The 22238-nt window shown below is 51.7% G+C and overlaps 1 protein-coding gene across 1 annotated transcript in view; it reads right to left on the bottom strand.

The window, feature by feature from the left end:
• loxhd1a (lipoxygenase homology PLAT domains 1a) overlaps positions 1–22238 on the bottom strand; it is a 332608-nt gene that overhangs the window by 116384 nt on the left and 193986 nt on the right. The window contains exons 24-26 of the mRNA XM_072497474.1: positions 20356–20516; positions 18793–19087; positions 11220–11371 (exon numbers count right to left, since the gene is read on the bottom strand). Of these exons, the coding sequence (XP_072353575.1) occupies positions 11220–11371; positions 18793–19087; positions 20356–20516 (608 nt within the window). The remainder of the gene's footprint in view (positions 1–11219; positions 11372–18792; positions 19088–20355; positions 20517–22238) is intronic.

Raw genomic sequence — 22238 nt, 5'->3', positions numbered from 1 at the left:
AATAAAAACAGAAAATGCTGGAAGAAACTCGGCAGGTCAGGCAGCAACTGTAGAGAGAGATACAGAGTTAACGTTTCGAGTCTGTATAACTCTTCCTCAAAGCTGTAGAGGAGCAGAAATGTGATGGATTATACAGTAGGATAGGAGAGTGGTGAAGGTGGGTCAGAATAGAAGGTATAGGTGGGAGCTCTGGAGGGATTCACAAAGATGTCATGGACACAAAAGAGAAAGAGAGTGTTAATGGTTGCATTAAGGACTAAGGAAGGTGCTGATAGTGACGCAGGGATGAGAGCAGAATGTGTTAATAGGAGAACAAAGGTCGGTGCTCAGTGAAGGCAAACCTAAAGAACAAGTGACAGGTGGCCCTGTGCGCCGGGGTGAGGTCGGGGGTGGGGGGGATATTAATTGGAACAAACAAAGAAAAACAAAAACATAAAAGGATCCTTGACCGTTCCGTCTCTATGTCTAATAATATAATAATCTTTATTGTCACAAGTAGGCTTACATTAACACTACAATGAAGTTATTGTGAAAAGCCCTTAGTCGCCACATTCCAGGTACACAGAGGGAGAATTCAGAACGTCTAAATTCCTTAATAGAAGCACATCCTTCGGGACTTGTGGGAGGAAATCGGAGGCCCCGGAGGAAACCCACGCAGACACAGGGAGAACATGCAGACTCCATGCAGACAGTGACCCAAGCCGGGAATTGAACATAGAACCCTGGAGCTGTGAAGCAACAATGCTACCCACTGTGCTACCATCTGCCCCCCCCTGGCAGCAGACTCGCCACCAATATTCATTACAAACCTACCAACTCCCACAGCTACCTTGACTACAACTCCTCATATCCCTCTTCCTGTAAGGACTCCATCCCATTCTCACAGTTTCTCCACCCCTGTCGCACCTGTTTCAATAATGTCAGCTTCCAAAACAGCACTTAGAACATAGAACATATAGTGCAGAAGGAGGCCATTCGGCCCATCGAGTCTGCAGTGACCCACTAAAGACCTCACTTCCACCCTATCCTGGTAACCCAATAACCCCTTCTAACCTTGGTCACTAAGGGCAATTTACCATGGCCAATCCGCCTAACCTGCACGTCTTTGGACTGTGGGAGGAAACCGGAGTACCCGGAGGAAACCCACACAGTTTTTTTAACAGGAGCAAGTTCATCCAGTCGCGGCAGCCGAAGAGAATTCTGGGATAACACTTCTGACACATCTGCCTTTTTCCTCAATCAAAGTTCCCCCCACCCCCACCCCCTGCCTCACTGCGGTTTACAGGGCACTCAACCATTTCTAACCCATCTCCCGCACATGTGCCCTCACCCCTCCCTCCAGAGCCATGACAGGGTCGCCCTTGTCCACATTTTTGACCCCACCAGCCTCTGCATTCAAAGGATTATCCTCTGCCATTTCCGCCAACACACAGCCATGCTTCTTGGGTGACCTCAGATAATGTGGTTCCGCATTTGGGACTGCTGACATCCTGGCAAATAGTCATCTAATGAATTTCCAATTAGATTCAGGTGCCAGCATGACAGTTCTGTCAGAGAAGGAGTCATGGCTGCAAGGCCTTTGGATTGGAACAACGGACACTGCACTCAATAGAGTGGGGGAGTCCGACTCCCGGTCATGTCATGGACCTTGAACCACTGAGATATGGCTCCAAACAGGACTTTGAGCTGATGAACATTGTCCGCAGTCAGCCTCTCTCTCTCTTCTGAGCAGCGATGCCTACGTAGCCCTCGATTTCCTCCCGATGGCAGAAGATGTCAAGATTACCAATGTCATTGGCCAGCCAGAACAGCATTGCCCTGAGTGCTCAAATACTAAAGAGCATTCAGATTTCACCTTTGATCCCTCTTCTCTCTTTACGGAGAAGGCTTGTCCATCATCAAGTTTCAGAAAGTCCCTATTGGTTAGCCCAACCTAGCACCTCTGATGAAAGTGGCACCAGAGAAGGATCAACAGTCTGAGGTACCTCTACCTCCAACTGCGCTGCTGGTGCAGTTGATAGACACACCAACCATTGTGCACATATGGCAACTTCCAGCCAGCGTGTCAGGACCACAAAGGATGTTGGAACCTGGTGACATCATCAACAACAAAAAACAGAGGTGAGAATGTAACTCAATCTTCTTGCCACAGGAACATCCTTTCTCAGCCTCCAAGAGCTTCTCGGCGGCCCGAATGAATAAAGAACAGGCACTGCTCCACCCCACAAGGAGTCGTCAAGAGTACCAGAGCCCACCACTCTCCCAATAAAACAGTGAACGAGATGTGGAAGGAAGACCACCTGAACATCTAGCATCAAGTACTGGAAGGGAGTTATGGGGCAGTGAGAATGTTGTTAATGCTTGTACTGCAATACCAGTAATGTTGGAATAAGGTAAATGTACAAGACTTATAACAATGTAGGACTTGAAGTAAATTCAAGTAACTCCATATGCATGGGATAAGGACTTGGGGAGAGGAGTAGTAGTAGTAGGGTTTCGTACATTGTCCCAATGATGGAGAAAAAGCCCATGGAATTATACACGGACTTTAAAAAAGATCTGAGATTTATTTGTAAAAATGGACACAGGCACAAAAGATGGCTGCAAATGTAAGCTAGCTGTTGACAGGAACGGCTGTCGGGGTTTCTCAAAGGGATAATGGGACCCCTCCCTGTGTTTCCAGACAAGGTACTCTCTCTAACTGGGAAAATTGATCAGCCAGCAGAAGGATTGCAGCTGGAAAAAGAACTGAAATCTCTGTCAAACTACAGAACATTTGAATCGAAGAATCAACTTCCCGCAAGCAGAAGACAGCTGCTGCAATCACCCTCTTACGGCCTCAACGCATCATCATCTACTCCTCTAGGCCTGTTCCGTAAAACCTTTATTTGTATTTATTTACTATTGGACTCAATTCTTACTTCTGATCTGTATGAATGTAGATATATGTGCTTTACCATTTCTCCCTAACATTTTGGCATTAATAAACTTACTCTATTTTAACTCAGGAAAGCCAGGGTAAATTGGCACCTTTTTCAACGTAACTATTGGGTCTGGGAAAGGCATCCAAGGGAAAAGGAACCTTGTTAGATGAAACCTTTGTTGCTCCCAGCAGAGGGTGGGTTGAATAAAAACAAAAGCCGGTCATCCCCCCACCCCCCTCACCCAGGTTTGTACATATCGGGGGTACCCCAGCCGGACAGTGACAAATTGAGGGGTCTCACCCAGATCAACAAATTCTGGGGAATCTCACCGGGGGCTAGTCATAGCAACCTGCAGGATTACTGCGGGACTGAATATAGAACCACCCACATGATGATGTAACAAGACACATGACCCAGAGCCAGGGGCAGTCTCGAGATGGATACAAATATGTCAAGACCCAAGATGGAGTCAACTCCAAGCCTGTACCTTCTACTGTATATATGTACATAGCTTTAAGCTGCTAAAGACTTGTCCTTAATATACTCAAGACTATGACGCTTACTTCAGAGTGTCTAAAGCATGATTCTTCAGGGATGAAGGGTAATTTGGAATGGGAATTTTCAGATAGGGAGGAATTGCAAAGCAGACCAAGGTGGGCTTGGTGTCCATGTGTTTAAATGGTAAATAATGTTGGAGAGCTGCAAGCATAAGTAGCCACATGGGATAATGATATAGTGATAATAATGGAGATCTGGCTCAAAGAAAGGGGGGGAGATAGGCACCTGATATTTTTATATTAATGTAGAATGTAATTTGGGAAAGATATTAAAGGAAAAACTGTCAGTCTTGATTAAATATTTTAAAACTTCATTGATGGGATGTGGGCATCGCTGGCTAGGTCAGTATTTATTTCCCATCCCTCCCTGCCCTTGAGAAGGTTATGGTGAGCTGCCTTCTTGAGCCGCTGCAATCCATGTGGTATAGGTACGCCCACTGTGCTGTTGGGAAAGGAGTTCCAGGGTTTTGACCCAGCGACAGTGGAGGAATGGTAATGTAATTCCAAGGAAGGTGGATGAATGATTTGACCAAGACTCCTTAGACAGCACCTTCTAAACTCATAACTGCTACCAATGAGAAGGACAAGGGCAGCAGGTGTATGGGAACACCATCACCTGGCGGTTACCCTCCAAGTCACACACCATCCTGACTTGGAAATATATCGGAAATCTTTCTCACTGCCGGTTCTGCTCCCATTCTCCATATATCTCACTCTTTGATCCTCCTGCTCCCTGCGGACCATTCCTCCCATGCTCCCTCCGGTTTGTGGCCACTTACACTCTCGAACCTACACTCTTACTACTGACCCTCCAATCTGCAGCCTCTGCCGCAGGTTAGTAGCACAGTGGTTAGCACTATTGCTTCACAGCGCCAGGGACCCGGGTTCGAGTCCTGGCTTAGGTCACTGTCTGTGCGGAGTCTGCATGTTCTCCCCGTGTCTGGGTGGGTTTCCTCCAGGTGCTCCGGGTTCCTCCCACAAGTCCCGAAAGACGTGCTGTTAGGTAATTTGAACATTCTGAATTTTCTCTCTGTGTACCCAAACAGGTGCCGGAATGTGGCGACTAGGGGCTTTTCACAGTAATTCATTGCAGTGCTAATGTAAGCCTACTTGTGACAATAAAGATTATTACTATATTACTTCTGCCAGTCTGCCTTTGCACCCGGCAGCCTCTGCACTCGTTCTGGGGGTGGTAGGCCCAACTTCTAATCCAGTCCGACCCGATGAAAATCCAACCACTGGGCCTCCTGGGTCAGGTTGGTAGAGCCGGCAAGTGACCCACCTCTGTCAGCAGAAATATAGGCCAGTGTATGAGAATAAATAAGCAGTTTCAGAAAAAGGAAAACAAAAAACGTTTTCTGAAGATATATAAAACGGTAGAGTAAAGAGTAAAAAGGTCAAAGGAACAATGGAGCTGATCAGGGGCAAAATTCTCCGTTATCGACGCAAAGTCCGCCGATCGGCGCAAAAAACAGCTCAAATCTGACTTGCGTCACGTCGGAAAAATGGTTCGAAAGTCTCCGGCCCGAAATGGGCTGGCAGCGACGTAACGGGATCCGCGCTTGCACTGTGGTTCACGCCGTGCAGCGTCATACGCGCTGCACGGCGTGACGGCTCATAAGGCCGCGCTGCTCCCCCCCACCCGACCGGAACACCCGACCGCAACACCCGACTGGAGGGCTGGCCGTCGCTCAGCCCCGAGGTTCGAGTCACGGGATGTGAAGGCGCTCCTGGACGCAGTGGAGCAGAGGAGGGACGCCCTGTATCCCGGGCACGGCCGCAGAGTTGCCCCATGCCACAGCCGGTGTCTGTGGAGGGAGATGGCAGAGGCCGTCACCGCTGCGGCCCTGACACCACGGACAGGCACCCGGTGCCACAAGAAGGTGAACAACCTCGTCAGAGCAGCCAGGGTGAGCCTCCCCCCCCTGCCCGATATCCATATCCCCCATATCCCCCATATCCCCCATATCCCCCCTCCCCCATATCCCCCATATCCCCCCTCCCCCATATCCCCCCTCTCCCATGTCCTCCCTCCCCCATATCCACCTCCCCCATATCCCCCCTCCCCCATATCCCCCCACACCCATATCCCCCCACACCCAAATCCCCCCTCCCCCATATTCCCCCCTCCCCATATCCCCCCTCCCCCATATCCCCCCTCCCCCATATCCCCCCCTCCCCATATCCCCCCTCCCCCATATCCCCCCTCCCCCATATCCCCCCTCCCCCATATCCCCCCCATCCCCCATATCCGCCTTCCCCATATCCCCCCTCCCCATATCCCCCCTCCCCATATCCCCCATATCCCCCCTCCCCCAAATCCCCCATATCCCCCCTCCCCCATATCCCCCCTCCCCCATATCCCCCCTCCCCATATCCCCCCTCCCCCATATCCCCCCTCCCCCATATCCCCCCTCCCCATATCCCCCCTCCCCCATATCCCCCATATCCCCAAGTGAATCCAGCCCTAACCTTAACCTCTGCAATGCACGCGCAACCGATGGTGTGCATTCATATACCTGCCTAACACTGTTGCCTTTTATCCCTGCCACCACCACCCCCCCCCTCTCCCACAGAAGAAGCGCGCACACAACAATAGGGAGCATGTGAGGACTGGAGGGGGCCCCGCTGATGAGAGGCCACTGACCGAACACGAGGAAAGGGCCCTGGAACTGGCTGGCGGACCTGAGGACCGGGAGGTTGCTGATGCAGAGGTCGGGGGCGTACTAGCAAGTGAGCCACCGACAGCCCGTCCCCATATCCCCCCTCCCCCATATCCCCCCTCCCCCATATCACCTGATCACTGCCTGCGTGTCTAACCATGCATGCTTCATTGTGTATCGCAGGAGCAAACGTCGAGGCACCCATCCCCGCAGATGCAGACCGCCCGCAGGATGCCCCTCGCACACCACGGGAGAAGGAGAGACCCGGACCCTCCGGCATGCGACGCCCGCAGGATGCCCCTCGCACACCACGGGAGACGGAGAGACCCGGACCCTCCGGCATGCGACACCGAGGAGGAGGAAAAGAGAGCTCTCTCTCTTTTCCCTCCTCCTCGTTGTTGTGTTGAGAGAGCCGCCGTCACGTGCGGGAGCGACCACCCAGCGACGCGGGGGGGCAGCCACAGGCCCCCGTCACATCCGAGCCAGGACACCACTACCCAGTACACCACTACCCAGGACACCACTACCCAGGACACCACTACCCAGGTCACCACTACCCAGGACACCACTACCCAGGACACCACTACCCAGGACACCACTACCCAGGACACCCCTACCCAGGAAGACGAAATACCGGACAGTGACTCAGAGTGGATGGGTGGAGACGAACCCCCACCCCAAAGTGCCATGGACTCAGAGTGGGACGAAGAGCACGACACAACGCCACTGCTGTCACCAACACCCTCCACCATCGCAGAAACACTCACCTCGGTTGGGCACTTTAGAGATGAGGCGTCTGGTACACTCACTGGTGCGCACAACACAGCCGTCCCGGTACAGCAGGTGGAGGTAGGAGCAGCAGAGGGGCCGTGCGGTCGGAGGGCAGCCCAGCCCAAGCGAAAATCTGCCGCCCAGATGGATCCCGGGTTCCTGGAGTTTCCACACCCACACATAGATCCGATGCAACCACCGACCATGGAACGAGCGAAGAGGGTGACGGCCGGATTGCGGCGGCTGCGTCGCAGGTGGAGGAGTCCACCCACTCCAGGAGCTGGAAGCGGTGCCGGTCATGCGTGCCACCCAGGCCGACACCGCACGGGTGGCGTCCGCGGTGGAGGCAATGGGTGCGACGGTGTCAGACATGGGGAATGGTTTGCGAGGCCTGGGGCTTTCCGTGCAGGCAGCGTCTGTGGCCCAGGACATGGCTGCCCTCTCACAGAAGGCCATGAGCCAGTGCCAGCGCCAGATGGCAGAGGCGCTCAACACCATGGCCCAGTCTCAGCAGGCCATAGCCCAGTCTCTGCAGGCCATGGCCCAGTCTCAGCAGGCCATCGCTGAGGGCATCGGTGCCAGTGGCCATGTGCGAGCCGACGTCGCACTGTCACAGACAGGGTTTGCCAACCCCCTGGGCTCCATGGCTGCAGACCCCTGTCGATACCAGCACGGGCCTCCAGGACTGGCAGCACCAGATGCCGGGGGGGGCGTCGGATGGCCAGTCCGTTCGCAACCCCCACCCATGTAGAGGCCTGGGGGCCATCGGGCACCCCGAGGGAGGAGGAGGTGGTGTGGTCCGTCCCGGGTCCCCCTGTAGGGGAGGTCCGGGAACACCGCAACACCTCGGACACCCCCCTTCCGTCCCAGGTGCATCGGGTGGGCAACGGGCAGGACAGGCCGGCAGCTCGCCATCCCAGTCGCCCGGGCCGCAGCCTGGCCCATCTAGGCCAGGACGCCCCAGGAAACGGCCGCCAAAGGGATCCAGTGTCAGAGGGCAGGAATCACAGGAGTCCACCTCCAGTTCTGCTGTACCGTCTGGGGAACCACGTAGACGTAGCCAAAGGGCCCGTAAGGCCAAACAATTAGACACTGAGTAAGTTGGCACGGGTGCAGGGCACAGATCAGTTTTAGGGGCTAGGGCACGTGCATGAACTCGTTTGGTTATTAAAGTCAATGTTACACCTACAGAAGCTGCCTTTGTGCTCTGTCCAAAGCGTGCGGAGGTGTCATGTACGTTGAGCGCAAGTGTGTGTGTGAGGGGTGGTCTTACCTCAGCCCCAGGTGAGTCTGCCCCCTTCCCCCTGGGCCGCCATCAACATCCCCCCGGGCAGAGGACGGGACCGTGCGCTGCAGTGTCACAGCCGCATGCAGGGATGGTCCGGGTGGATGGTGGTACTGTGGCCATGGGTCAGACATAGTCCAACAATGTGGAGCCAGGAGCTCACCGCAGGGCGGGTTGTCATCATCCTCCATAGCCTGCAATAGACACGCGTCCACCCGCAACTGTGTGAGCCCGGCCGTTGTGCCGCAGGTGGATCGGCAATGGGGGGGTGGTGTGCATTCGGGTGGGGTGGGTGGGGTTGGGGGGGTGAGGGTGCTGGGTGGGTGGATGGGTGGGGGGTGTGGGTGGTCGGCTGTTGCCATGGTGTGCGGTCTGTGGCCATACTACCCGATTCCCACGCCCATCTAGTCAGTGAAGCGGGCGGCTATCAGTCTGTCCCGTGCCCGCTGGGCCAGCCGGTAACGGTGGACAGCCACCCGCCTGTGTCTAGCCCGTCTGCCCTGACCATTGCCCCCATCCCCCTCATCTGGGGAGGACTGCGCCTCTTCCTGCTGCTCCTCCACTCCGCCCTCCTCTGCCTGCGGCACATCGCCCCTCTGTTGGGCTATGTTGTGCAGGACGCAGCACACCACAATGATGCGGCCGATCTTATCTGACCGATACTGGAGGGCGCCCCCAGAGAGGTCCAGGCACCTGAAACGCATCTTCAGCATGCCAAAGCACCTCTCTATCACTCCCCTTGTCGCTACATGGGCATCATTGTAGCGGTTCTCCGCCTCATTACGTGGCCTCCGTACAGGCGTCATCAGCAATGGGTAGCCCCTGTCGCCCAGCAACCAGCCCCTCAGCCGGGGATGGCGTCCCTCGTACATGCCGGGGATGGATGACCGCGACAACACGTATGAGTCGTGTACACTGCCTGGGTAACGGGCGCAGACTTGCAGGATCATCATGCGGTGGTCGCAGACCACCTGTATGTTCATCGAATAGGTCCCCTTCCTATTGGTGAACACGGCCCTGTTATCTGCAGGAGGCCGCACGGCGACGTGCATCCCATCAATCGCGCCCTGGACCATGGGGAACCCGGCCACGGCAGAGAAGCCCACGGCCCGGGCATCTTGGCTGGCCCGGTCCACAGGGAAGCGGATGTAGTGGTGCGCCATGGCATAAAGGGCATCTGTCACTGCCCGGATGCACTGATGCACCGATGTCCGCGATATGCCGGACAGGTTCCCACTCGGTGCCTGGAATGACCCCGTTGCATAAAAGTTCAGGGCAACCGTAACCTTGACGGACACGGGGAGAGGGTGTCCCCCGCCAGTGCCACGCGGTGACAGGTGTGCCAGCAGGTGGCAGATATGTGCCACGGTTTCCCGCCTCATCCGGAGTCTCCTCCTGCATTCCCGGTCCGTGAGGTCCTGGTATGACTGCCGGGGCCGGTACACACGGGGCGCCCTCGGGTGCCTCCGTTGCCGTGGGGCCGCGACGTCCTCCTCCCCCTCCTCGTCCTGTCGGTCAGGTGTCCCCCCAGCCTGGGCGGCTGCCGCCTGCCCCTCTGCGGCAGCCTGCGCCGCCTCTCTGGCACGCTCCTCCTCCTCATCCTCCTCCTCATCCAGGGCAACATGGACATTAGCGGCTGCCGCCACGGCGGCCAACATCGCTGGATGATCGGAAAACATGACGGCCTGGTTGGGGGGGGGGGGGGGTGAACGACGACATGTCATCATTGCCCATATCCCCTCCTTCCCCCCAGCCAGGTGACATGGACCGCATGGGTCCAACTGTTGGAGGCTGGCACCTGGCCAGGTGGACCAACTCACTTGGCCCCCCATCCCCCTCCCCGGCACGGACCCCCTATCCTCCTCCCCGGCACGGAACCCCCCCCCCCCATCCCCCTCCCCGGCACGGACCCCCCCATCCCCCTCCCCGGCACGGACCCCCCCATCCTCCTCCCCGGCACGGACCACCCCCCCCATCCCCCTCCCCGGCACGGACCCCCCATCCCCCTCCCCGACACGGACCCCCCCCATCCTCCTCCCCGGCACGGACCCCCCCATCCCCCTCCCCGGCACGGACCCCAACCTCCTCCCCGGCACGGACCCCCCCATCCTCCTCCCCGGCACGGACCCCCCTCCCGGCACTCCCCCGGAGCCCAGCCCACTCTAACTACCCCCCCCCCCCCGCCGCACACACACACACACAACCCGAGACACACCTCTCCCCACACATTCAGACTGCGGCCACGCCATCGCCTGCCCAGCGGCCAACCCCCCAGGCCGTCACTCACCTCCACGCTGGTCGGCGTGAACCTGAAGCACCGGGTCACGCCGATGAAAAGGTCATCACGTCGACGGGACTTTGGCCCATCCGGAAGGGAGAATATCGGCAGGCCCAAAATCAGCTGCCTTGCGCAGACCTGTGCCATTCTCCGACGTCAGCGGCGCCGTTAACGCCCCGCCGACTTTTCTCCCTTCGGAGACTTCGGCAACCGGCGGGGGCGGGATTCACGGAGCCAACGGCCATTCTCCGATCCGCTGGGGGGTCAGAGAAGGACGCCCCTGAGATCAAAATGAAATGCTTGTGGAGGCGAAATGTAATGCTAAAATAACATTGACAATGATCAGGCAGAACCAACATGATTTTATGAAAGGAAAATATTTTTGGCAAATTTATCAGTGCTTGCCTGAGTACCCAGCTGTCATATGTGGCATTAGGTAGTGCAAACCAGCAGCCAGACAAACATAGGAGTCTTCACACAATATCCAATCCCGTACACTGCAGGCAACGAGTGTTGGATTGTGCGATTCTTGGCAAAGAAGGCGAAGGAAGGAAGTTGAGTGATGCTTACAGCTGTCTTGGTTTAATCAATTAATTTGGCATGACTTAAGATTGAACCTTGGACCTTTGTGGTCTAATATTGCTTTGTTATACCGCACCAATCACTGATTCATTACTCGAGATGGCAAACACTGACCCTCTCGCACCCACACCCCCAGCCAATTCAACAACTGCATAGTACCTGTCCTCTTTCAAACTTGTTGAGATGGTTTGACATCTTGAGGTAACGTTCTCCTGTATCTGTTGTCTCACCAAAAATGTTAATGAAGACATTGGCATCTGTTCCTGCGCCCATCACATTTCCAGTAATCACGTGAACGGTGTATGAGTTTTCTGTAAATAGAATAGACATGAAGCAAACTCTGCTGGTATTTCTGGTTGCTACTGCTTTGCAGAGATGTTGTGATAATGCAATTCCAATGAATGGATCTTTTGCAAAGTGTTGGTTCTTCTCTGGGGAAGGCAATTTTATCCTAACCTCTGTCAGGAAACTGTTGAGTTTGAGGGTACAGCCTCGGTTTTACATCTGCACTATTTTACTCTGCTGAAGTCAGTGAAGAATAATATCTGATTGTAGTGTAATACTGACATTCCACCAAACCCATTTCTTTCCCAATCGGCAGGTTAGGTTTACATTAATACCAGAGTTTCTATCAATTATGGATTAACTTCTAGGCCACTGATGATAATGCAACTTAGGAAATATGATAACATTATGGAATTCTCTCCAATTGGAGAGGTTATTTGAGATGGAGAATAATAGGAGAACTAGGCACAAATAGGAGAATCTATAGCACAAGAATAAGTAGTTCTGGTACAATCATTGATGTGCTGATGTATCAAGGTCTCAGCCTTACTGGAGGAGGGAGGGGCAATATTGTGGACCATGGGAGGAACATAAACTCCACCCTTCCATGAGCAGAATCTTAGGAGGGGGCAAGACTCCCAACATAGGAAGTTCTTGCAACCCACCCTAAAGAACGGAGCAGCTTGTCAAAGGGTCTTGCGGTAGAACAATTTTTCATCATTGATAGTGTCAACCTAGCAATCTGTTTTAGCATCAATTTATTTTCCCTATTGTTTGCCTCATTATGAACTAATATTTAAGTAGATATGGCAAAATCTTTTTTAAATTCATTCACGGGATGCGGGCATCACCGGCTAGACCAGCATTTATTGCCCATCCTTAATTGAACTGGCCAGGCCATTTCAAGCCCACATTGTAATAATAATAATAACCTTTTATTATCACAAGTATGAAGTTTCTGTGAAAAGCCTCTAGTCGCCACATTCCGGCGTCTGTTCGGGTAAGCTGGTACGGGAATTGAACCTGCGCTGCTGGCCTTGTTCTGCATCACAAACCAGCTGTCTAGCCCACTGAGCTAAACCAGCTCAATGTTGTGGATCTGGAGTCACATGTAGGCCTGATCAGGTAAGGACCTAAAGGACCAATGATGGGTTTGTGCGACAATCGATTCAAGACCTTCATAAGACTTTAAATTCCATTCAAATTTTAACTGCTCCATTGTGAGATTTCAAGCCAGCCCTCCAGAGTATTTCCCTGGGTCTCTCTATTACTAGTACCATTGACAATACCACTACACCACTGCCTCCCCAATACTGCATCAGTGAAGTTAGACTGAGTTGGAGTTGCCACATTTTGCCAAGTCTAAAGCCAAACAGACAGGCATCAGGGAGAAAAAGGTCCATGCTGTGCAACAGGAGGCACTATTTCTCTGCAACGGCACGTGTCCCAAAAATGTCTGAGAAACATTTTGCCACATATTGAGTCATCTGATTTTTCACACCCATTACATGGGCAAAATTCTCCGGAAACGGCGCGATGTCCGCCGACTGGCGCCCAAAACAGTGCAAATCAGACGGGCATCGCGCCGCCCCAAAGGTGCAGAATGCTCCGCATCTTTGGGGGCCGAGCCCTAACCTTAAGGGGCTAGGTCGGCGCCGGACGAATTTCCGCCCCTCCAGCTGGCGGAAAAGGCCTTTGGTGCCCCGCCAGCTGGCGCAGAAATGACGTCTCCGGGCGGCGCATGCGCGGGTGCGTTAGCGGCCGCTGACGGCATTCCCGCGCATGCGCAGTGAAGGGAGTCTCTTCCGCCTCCGCCATGGTGGAGACCGTGGCGAAGGCGGAAGGAAAAGAGTGCTCCCACGGCACAGGCCCGCCCGCGGATCGGTGGGCCCCGATCGCAGGCCAGGCTACCGTGGGGGCACCCCCCGGGGCCAGATCGCCCCGCGACCCCCCCTGGACCCCGGAGCCCGCCCGCGCCGCCTTGTCCCGCCGGTAAGGTAGGTGGTTTAATCTACGCCGGCAGGACAGGCATTTTAGCAGCGGGACTTCGGCCCTTCCGGGCCGGAGAAGCACGGGGGGGGGGGGGGGGGGGGCGCCAACCGGCGCTGCGCGATTCCCGCCCCCGCCGAATCTCCGGTGCTGGAGAATTCGGCAACCGGCGGGGGCGGGATTCACGCCGGCCCCCGGCGATTCTCTGACCCGGCGGGGGATCAGAGAATCTCGCCCCAGGAGTCAAATGCCTGTTTTGAAGACAGACTGCAAAATTGACTGGCATCAGTGGATCCCCACTTCACTCAATGTCCTAGCGGGAATGTTTGCTCATCTCATGCTGTTGGGGAGGGTTTAGACTAATATGGCAGGGGGATGGGAACTGATGCAGGAAGCTGGAGGGAAGTGAGGTGGGAACAGAAACAAAAGGCAGTAAAGGGAAAATTGGAAGGCAGAGAAACTAAAGACAAAAATCAAAAAGGGTCACATTACATCATAATTCTAAAAGGGCAATAAATGTAAAAACAAAGCCTGAAGACTGTGTTAGAATAGGGGGCGAGATTCTCCGACCCCCCGCCGGGTCGGAGTATCGCCGGGGGCTGGCGTGGATCCCGCCCCCGCCGGTTGCCGAATTCTCAGGCACCGGATATTCGGGAATCGCGCCGCGCCGGTTGGCAGGCCCCCCCCCGCGCCATTCTCCGGCCCGGATGGGCCAAAGTCCCGCCACTAAAATGCCTGTCCCACCGGTGTAGATTAAACCACCTACCTTACCGGCGGGATAAGGTGGCGCGGGCAGGCTCCGGGGTCCTGGGGGGGCACGGGGCGATCTGGCCCCGGGGGGGTGCCCCCACGGTGGCCTGGCCCGCGATCGGGGCCCACCGATCCGATGTCATTTCCGCGCCAGCTGGCGGGGCACCAAAGGCCTTTCCCGCCAGCTGGCGGGGCGGAAATTCATCCGGCGCCGACCTTGCCCCTCAAGGTTGGGGCTCGGCCCCCAAAGATGCGGAGCATTCCGCACCTTTGGGGCGGCGCGATGCCCGACTGATTTGTGCCGTTTTGCCTCCAGTCGGCGGACATCGCGCCGTTTCCGGAGAATTTTCCCCAAGGTTTATTCAATATCCAAGAAAGATAGAAGGGAAGGAGAGGGAGGTGGGGTAGTGTTGCTGGTTAAAGAGGAGATTAACGCAATAGTAAGGAACGACATCAGCCTGGACGATGTGGAATCTGTATGGTTAGAGCTGCGGAACACCAAAGGGCAAAAAGCATCAGTGGGATTTGTGTACAGACCACCAAATAGTAATTGTGAGGGTAGGGGATGGCATCAAACAGGAAATTAGAGATGCGTGCAGTAAGGATACAGCAGTTATTATGGGTGACTTCAATCTGCATATTGATTGGGCTAATCAAACTAGTAGCAATGCGATGAAGGAGGATTTCCTGGAACGTATAAGGGGCGTCATTCTCCGCCGGCGGGAGTCTCCGTTTTGCCGGCGCCCGGGGGTTTCCCGACGGCGTGGGGCTGCCCCACAATGGGAAACCCCATTGACCGGCCGGTGTTACGGAGACTCCCGCCGGCCGGTCGGAGCAGAAATGTGGCGGGGCGGGTAGGAGAATTTCGCCCAAGGGATGGTTTTCTCGATCAATATGTCAAGGAACCAACTAGAGAGCAGGCCAACCTAGACCTTTTATTGCACAATGAGAGAGGATTACTTAGTAACGTTGTGGTGCGAGATCCTTTAGGGAAGAGTAATCAGAATATGGTACAATTCTTCATTAGCAGGAGCGTGACACAGTTAAGTCTGAAACTGGAGCCCTGAACTTAAAGTAGGCTAACTTTGATGGTATGAGACATGCATTGGCTAGGATAAGCTGGCAAAGGATACTTAAGGGGTTGACAGTGGATAGGCAATGGCAAACATTTAAAGAACACATGGATGAACTTCAACAATTGTACATCCCTATCAGGCGCAAGAGTAAGAGGGGGAATGTGGCTCAACCATGGCTAACAAGGGGAATCAGGAATAATGTTAAAGCCTATGAGGAGGCAGATAAATTGGTCAGAAAAAACAGCAAGTCTGAGGATTGGGAGAAATTTAAAATTCAGCAGAGGAGGACAAAGGGTCAAAGGGGAAAATAGAATACGAGAATAAGCTTGCAGAAAACATAAGAACAGACTGCAAAAGCTTCTTTAGATATGTGAAGAGAAAAAAACTGGTGAAGACAAATGTAGATCCCTTACAGTTAGAAATAAGTGAATTCATAATGGGCAACAAAGAGACTAGTTGAACAGATATTTTGGATCTGTCTTCACTAAGGAGGACATTAATAACCTTCCGGAAATACTCGGAGACAGAGGGTTTAGCATGAAGGAGGAACTGAAGGAAATCCTTAATAGTCAGGTAGCACAGTGGTTAGCACTGTTGCTTCACAGCGTCAGGGTCCCAGGTTCGATTCCCAGCTTGGGTCACTGTCTGTGTGGAGTCAGTGTCTGCACGTTCTCCCTGTGTCTGCGTGGGTTTCCTCCGGGTGCTCCGGTTTAATCCCACAAGTCCGGAAAGACGTGCTGTTAGGTAATTTGGACATCCTGAATTTTCCCTCTGTGTACCCGAACAGGCGCCGGAATGTGGCGACTATGGGCTTTTCACAGTAACTTCATTGCTGTGTTAATGTAAACCTTCTTGTAACAATAAAGATTATAGATTAATATAATTGTATTGTGGAAATTGATTGGATTAAAACCCGATAAATCCCCAGGGCCTGAGTACTTAAGGAAGTGGCCCTAGAAATAGTGGACGCATTGGTGATCATTTTCCAGCATTCTATAGATTCTGGAAGAGTTCCAATGGATTGGAGGGTAGCTAATGTAACCCTATTTTTTAAAAAAGGAAGGCGAGAAAAAATGGAGAATAATAGACCAGTTAGCCTGACATCAATGGTAGGGAAAATGCTGGAGTCAATTATTAAGGGTGAAATAACTGAGCATTTGGAAAGTGGGGTTAGGATCGGTCCAAGTCAGCTTGGATTCACTAAAGGGAAATCATGCTTGACAAATCCTCTGGGATCTTTTGAGGGTGTGACCAGTAGAGTGGACAAGGGAGAACCAGTGGATGTTGTGTATCTGGACTCTCAAAGGGCTTTTGACAAGGTCATATACAAGAGATTAGTGAGCAAAATTAAAGCTCATGGTTTTGGAGGTAATGTATTGATATGGTTAGAGAACCAGTAGCAGACTGGAAGCAGAGAGTGGAATAAACGGCTCCTTTTCAGAGAAATGAATGAAATGAAATGAAAATCGCTTATTGTCACAAGCAGGCTTCATTGAAGTTACTGTGAAAAGCCGCAGGGATCAGTGCTGGGACCCCAGCTGTTCACAATATACATTAATGATTTGGATGAAGGAATTGCATGCAATGTCTCCAAGTTTGCAAACACTTAGCTGGGTGGCAGTGTGTGCTGTGAGGAGAATGCAAAGAGGCTGCAGGGTGACATGGACAGGCTGGCTGAGTGGGCAAATACTTGGCAAATGCAATACAATGTGGGTAAATGTGAGGTTAGTCACTTTGGTGGCAAAAACAGGAAGACAGATTATTATCTGAATGCTGCCAGTTAAGAAAAATGGGAAGTGCAACGAGACCTGGGTGTCATGGTGGAACAGTCGCTGAAGGTTTCCATGCAGGTAAAGCAGGCGGTGAGGAAAGCTAATGGCATGCTGGCCTTCATAGCGAGAGGATTTGTGTATAGGATTAGGGGTGTCTTGCTGCAGTTATACAGGCCTTGGTCTCCTAGTTTGAGGAAGGACATTCTTGCTATTGAAGGTGCCCAGCGAAGGTTCACCAGACTAATTCCCGGGATGGCAGGACTGACATATGAAGAAAGACTGGATCGACTGAGCTTGTACTCACTGGAGTTTAGAAGAATGAGAGGGGATCTCATAGAAACATATAAAATCCTGATGGGACTGGAGAGGCGAGATGCGGGAACAATGTTCCCGATGTCCAGAACTAGGGGTCACAGCCTCAGAATAAGGGGTTAGCCATTCAGGACTGAGATGAGGAAGAACTTCTTCTCTCAGAGAGTTGTGAACTTGTGGAATTCTCCGCCACAGAAAGCTGCTGGGGCCGGTCATTGGATATATCCAAGAGGGAGCTGGACGTGGCCCTTGCGGCTAAAAGGATCAAGCGATATGGAGAGAAAGCGGGAGCGGGATACTGAATTTGCATGATCAGCCATGATCATATTGAATGGTGGAAGGGCCGAATGGTCTACTCCTGCACCTATTTTCTATGTTTCTGCAATCTTCGGTAACCACTGCCAATAAAAAAAGGCATTTTGATGTGCAGCAATCTTGTGGTATCCAAAGATCAGCTTTGCTCCCATTATCCTTCTCCCCTCCCCTGATTTACCAAGGGTGTCTGCCAGCGAGGAAAGCAGCCCCAAATTAACCTTTTTGAAATGATAGCCCCTCAGGAGGTACAGCAGGTGCTGGTATCTCATCCAAAGTACTGGAATAAGCCCCAAGGCCCAACTTCATGTGAAATGCCGGTTAATCATTCATCTGAAAATGGGCCATTTCTGTGTTACATACAGTGCTCCAAATGCTGTTTCATAGTGTAAATGCTATGAGCCCATGGAAAAATGACACATGGAACTCACTATCAGCTGGCCGCATTTACGATGCAAAATGAATGAAATGAAATGAAAATGAAATGAATGAAATGAAATAAATACAGTGCTGGCTTTACAGGTGGGCACTTACCCCAGATTTCATGGTCAGTGGTGGGATGGGGAGCGGACGCCATGGTCACGAGAGTGTTAAGTGAAAATATTCGAACAAACAAAAAAACAATTTTGCTGAAAAAACCTCAAGAGTAAACGTATCCGCTAAAGAATTGGGGGTAAAAGTTAAGAATATATGCTCATCTCACAGGGAATCGCAGTGTTTTATTTCTGCTTTCATTCTGTATTGTGTGTGGTCATCCTTTTGCCTGTCCTGCTCTGACACTGCAGCCATGTGTAAGTGTGGTGAGAGAGCTGCCATCTTGGTTACACTCTGTGATGTGTGAACATTGAATGCGAGCTCTTAACTTTATACATTGGTCAGTGCTTTGCATCGGAAGCTTTTCTGTTGATTTAGGCAATGTGCGATGATAAGTGAAAGCTACACGATAGTGAAGGTCTGCAGAGTCACATATTGAGTACTGGAATATTGGTGAACGAACATTTTGATTTGTTATTGAGATTTAGGTTTAGCTTTGCGCTTACTTTAATGTTTAGTTTGTCACTTAACTATTATTTTTTTTGATGACTCATATTGTTTATTATTTGAATTACAAGATTACAACTTTATTTCTGACATTTTTGAAAATGCGACGACATGCTTACACTCCCAAGAAAGGGCAGCAAATTATAAGTTTGCCCAGGGTGCCATTTTGCCTAAGGCTGGCCCACTTTAACCCACCTTCAAGGTCATCATTTTCCTCTGGCAAGAGCTCCACCACCAGCTCTCTGTCTCCCTCATCTCTGGCAAGCCAGCGCTGACAGTTAAAGGTGTAGGTCTCCATTATCTCCTCTTGCAGGCCATCAACGAGCCCCTCTGCTTTCCTTTTCTTTTTTTTCTTCTTCCTGTCATCCTCCACGGTCCTGACGTTCAGTCGATTGATTATGACTGAATCCAGGAACCAGCCTGGGCCCAAGCCACTTCCATCGTGACCAATTCGGAGTTTGACCAATTTGCCGACATTCAGGGCCTCGATCTGCGTACGTGAAAATCAGCTGGATCAGTGAGAGCGTGGAGTTTGAGTTACTCTAAAAACAGGCATTGGATAAGCCGGACGCAAAGAGGTCCAGAGACCAGATAAAACCAGCTCACCGCAAACACTCTGCCTGCACTGCTCTGCTTTCTTGTCTCTTATGTTGTCACTGTTTTTGTGACGATGGTGGATGGGATGAGATCCATCGCCTGGCTCCTGGTATGCATGTTTACATAGCTAGCAGCAGCCCTGGCATGGGGGATCTGTGTTTACTTATACTTTGGCTCACCTTAACAGACTTGGGGGTGCTGCTTTGCACCTGCTGCTAGCTGCATGAAGCCCTTGTAGCAGATTGGCACCATATGGAAACTGCTTCAGTGTGCATCTATTCCACTCCTTTTCACTTAGCTTTTGCAAGCTCTCTTAAAATTTTATTGATTTGCCATTACCGCGCTGGAATGACCTTCACACACCATTCACCAGTTTCCCTCTCCTTCCAGCCTTCACATGCATGAGACACCATTTCTTTTCATCTTCCGTATAATTACTAGCCTCGGTCCCATTTTATCCGCCCAGTGCTGCTGAATCTCTGCTCACAATCACAGAATCCCCAGAAGTGCAGAAGGAGGCTATTCGGCCCATCAAGTCATCAAGTCTGCACCCACCCTTCGAAAGAGCCCCCTACCTAGGCCCAATCCTTGCACTCGCCCTGTATTCTCATGCAACCTTTGGATACTAAGGGGCAATGTACAAATCTTGTACAGAAGATGGCACTGGAGCGAGGTGACTCTCTGCGAGCTCTCCCCAACAGATCCACTTTTTACTTAACTTATACTCGTTCTAATCTTTTACATTGTATACCTTGTGTTGCCCCGTTATGCCGGCCGGTCAATGGGGTTTTGCATTGTGGGGCAGCCCCACGCCGTCGGGAAATCCTCCGACGGAGAATCCAGCCCCTTTTGTCGTGTGTCCATGATATCTTTGTCAATCTCTCCTCAGCTCCCGTCTATCCCTGACCTCCTATCCTGTTCCACCTTCTCCAATCCCCACTCTCCCCTCTCTAACTATATAATCCATCACATTTCTGATCCTCTTCAGCTCGGAAGAGTCATACACAAAGCGTTAATTTTGTTTCTCTCTTCAAAGATGCTGTCAGACCGGTTGAGTATTTTCTGTTTTTAGTACCGCTGAACCTAATATTTACACTTTCATCAGGACTATAACTGATTTCTCCAATGTCCTTCCTTCACTCAACCTCTGGCCAAGCTTACCTTAAACATCTCTGTTGCTCCTCGCACAAAATTGTCCGAGCGACTTCGGAGACGGATTTGTTCGGTCTTTCCAAGCTCTCCATATATCTGGATGAAGACTTTAGCATCAGTGCCAGCGCCAGTGACGTCCCCTGTGTGCACCGCTACCTCATAGTTGATCCCTGGTCAAAGCCACAGGAAACGCAAGTGAGATTCACAAGCACTAAGGTTCACAACGCGACAATCAATGGCGATGTGCTCAGCTGAGCGTAAATTCACTGAGGGTAAAGTCACTGCCCCAGCAGCGAGCTGCATGAGAAGGTCATGGAGATCCAGCGCTGTGGATCCTCTACATTTACACACTCCCTTTCTAATAGCTCCCCAATCCGTGGGCAAGGTCGGAAATGTACCCCTCAGGTATCATTGCATTTTGGAGGCACTGGTTGAAATCGGCAGGCTTCGAACAAGGTGGTAGAGTCAGAGACATCTTTTCCTCAGCTAATTAGGTAACTGCACCAGAGTCTCATAAAAAAAGCAAGCAAATAGGGCATGCTCATTGACTTAGACATCGCCAGTCACTGCTGTGCTTTGGAATCAAATAAGCTCAAAGGATTCTTTTTGAGGATGAGAAGCCCTGGGAATGATCCAAGAAGATTCATGTGACTAATTCCTGCTTCCAGAAGACTGAGGTTTGACGAAAGATTAGAAAAATGCTCAGCCTCTCAGGGGGTGAATGATAGAAGACCTTCTATGAATATTAAATGGTAATATTTTAGAAAAGATCAACCTGGAGCATAATTCCAAATTAAACCATGTACTTTAAACAACATAGGGGCCAACTAGTAAAAGATAATTTAAGCTAATTTTATATTTGCATTGTGGCCAGCTGGATGCTGTGACGGTCAGTAGCAGAGGACAGGTAGTTGGTGTGGAACTGCTGGTGAATGAAGAATTGAGATTGTAGCTACTGGTTTAACACCTGGAGTTCTTCATGGAAAGCCTGGGCAGAAAGCGACTATCTAGATTGCCTCCTTCTTCTCTCTTCTGCTAGATTGGTTCCTGGGAGAGTGAGAAAGTTGTGCTATGATGAGAGGCTGAGCGAATTAGGCTTATGTTCCCTGCGGTTTAGCGGGTAGACAGTGGCATAGTGGTATTGCCACTGGATTGGTAAACCAGAGACACTGGGTTCCCAGCTTTAAATCCCGCCACTGCAGATGGTGAAATTTTAATTCAATTAAAAAAAATCTGGAATTAAAAGTCAATGATGACCATGAAACCATTATCAATTGTAAAAACCCATCTGATTCACTAATGTCCTTTAGGAAAGTAAATCTGCTGTCCTTACCTGGTCTGGCCTACATGTGACTCCAGACCCACAGCAATGTGGTTGACACTTAACTACCCCCTCAAGGGCAATTAGGGATGGGCAATAAATGCTGGCACAGCCAGCGACGCCCATATCCCATGAACAAAAAATAAAAATAATGAAAAATGAGAGGTCATTTCATTGAAATTCTGAAGGGACTTGACAGGGAGACACTGAGATTGCTTCAGCTTTGTGGGAAATCTGAAACAGGGCACAATCTCAGGATAAGGGGCCAATCATTTAGAACTGAGATGAGGAGAAATGGCTTCATTCAAAGGGTTGTGAATCTTTGGAATTCTCTACCCCAGGGAATTGTGGCTGTTCCATCACTAAATATATTTAATGGTGGGATAGACAGATTTTGGCCTCTGAGGGAATCAAGGCAGATGGAGAATGGGTGGGAAAGTTGGAGCCCATGTTCAGCTATGATCGCATTAATGGTGGAGCAGGAATAAACCACACAGCACGTTGAGCCTCGACCTGCTGTGCGGTCTACCCTTGCACCTATCTGTACTATTCCTCCTCCCCCTTATGCTCC

This window comes from Scyliorhinus torazame, chromosome 3 (assembly GCF_047496885.1).
Source record: "Scyliorhinus torazame isolate Kashiwa2021f chromosome 3, sScyTor2.1, whole genome shotgun sequence".
In the NCBI taxonomy this organism is placed as follows: domain Eukaryota; kingdom Metazoa; phylum Chordata; class Chondrichthyes; order Carcharhiniformes; family Scyliorhinidae; genus Scyliorhinus; species Scyliorhinus torazame.
The sequence above is the reverse complement of the archived record's forward strand: the minus strand, read 5'-3'. Positions and strand labels throughout refer to the sequence as shown.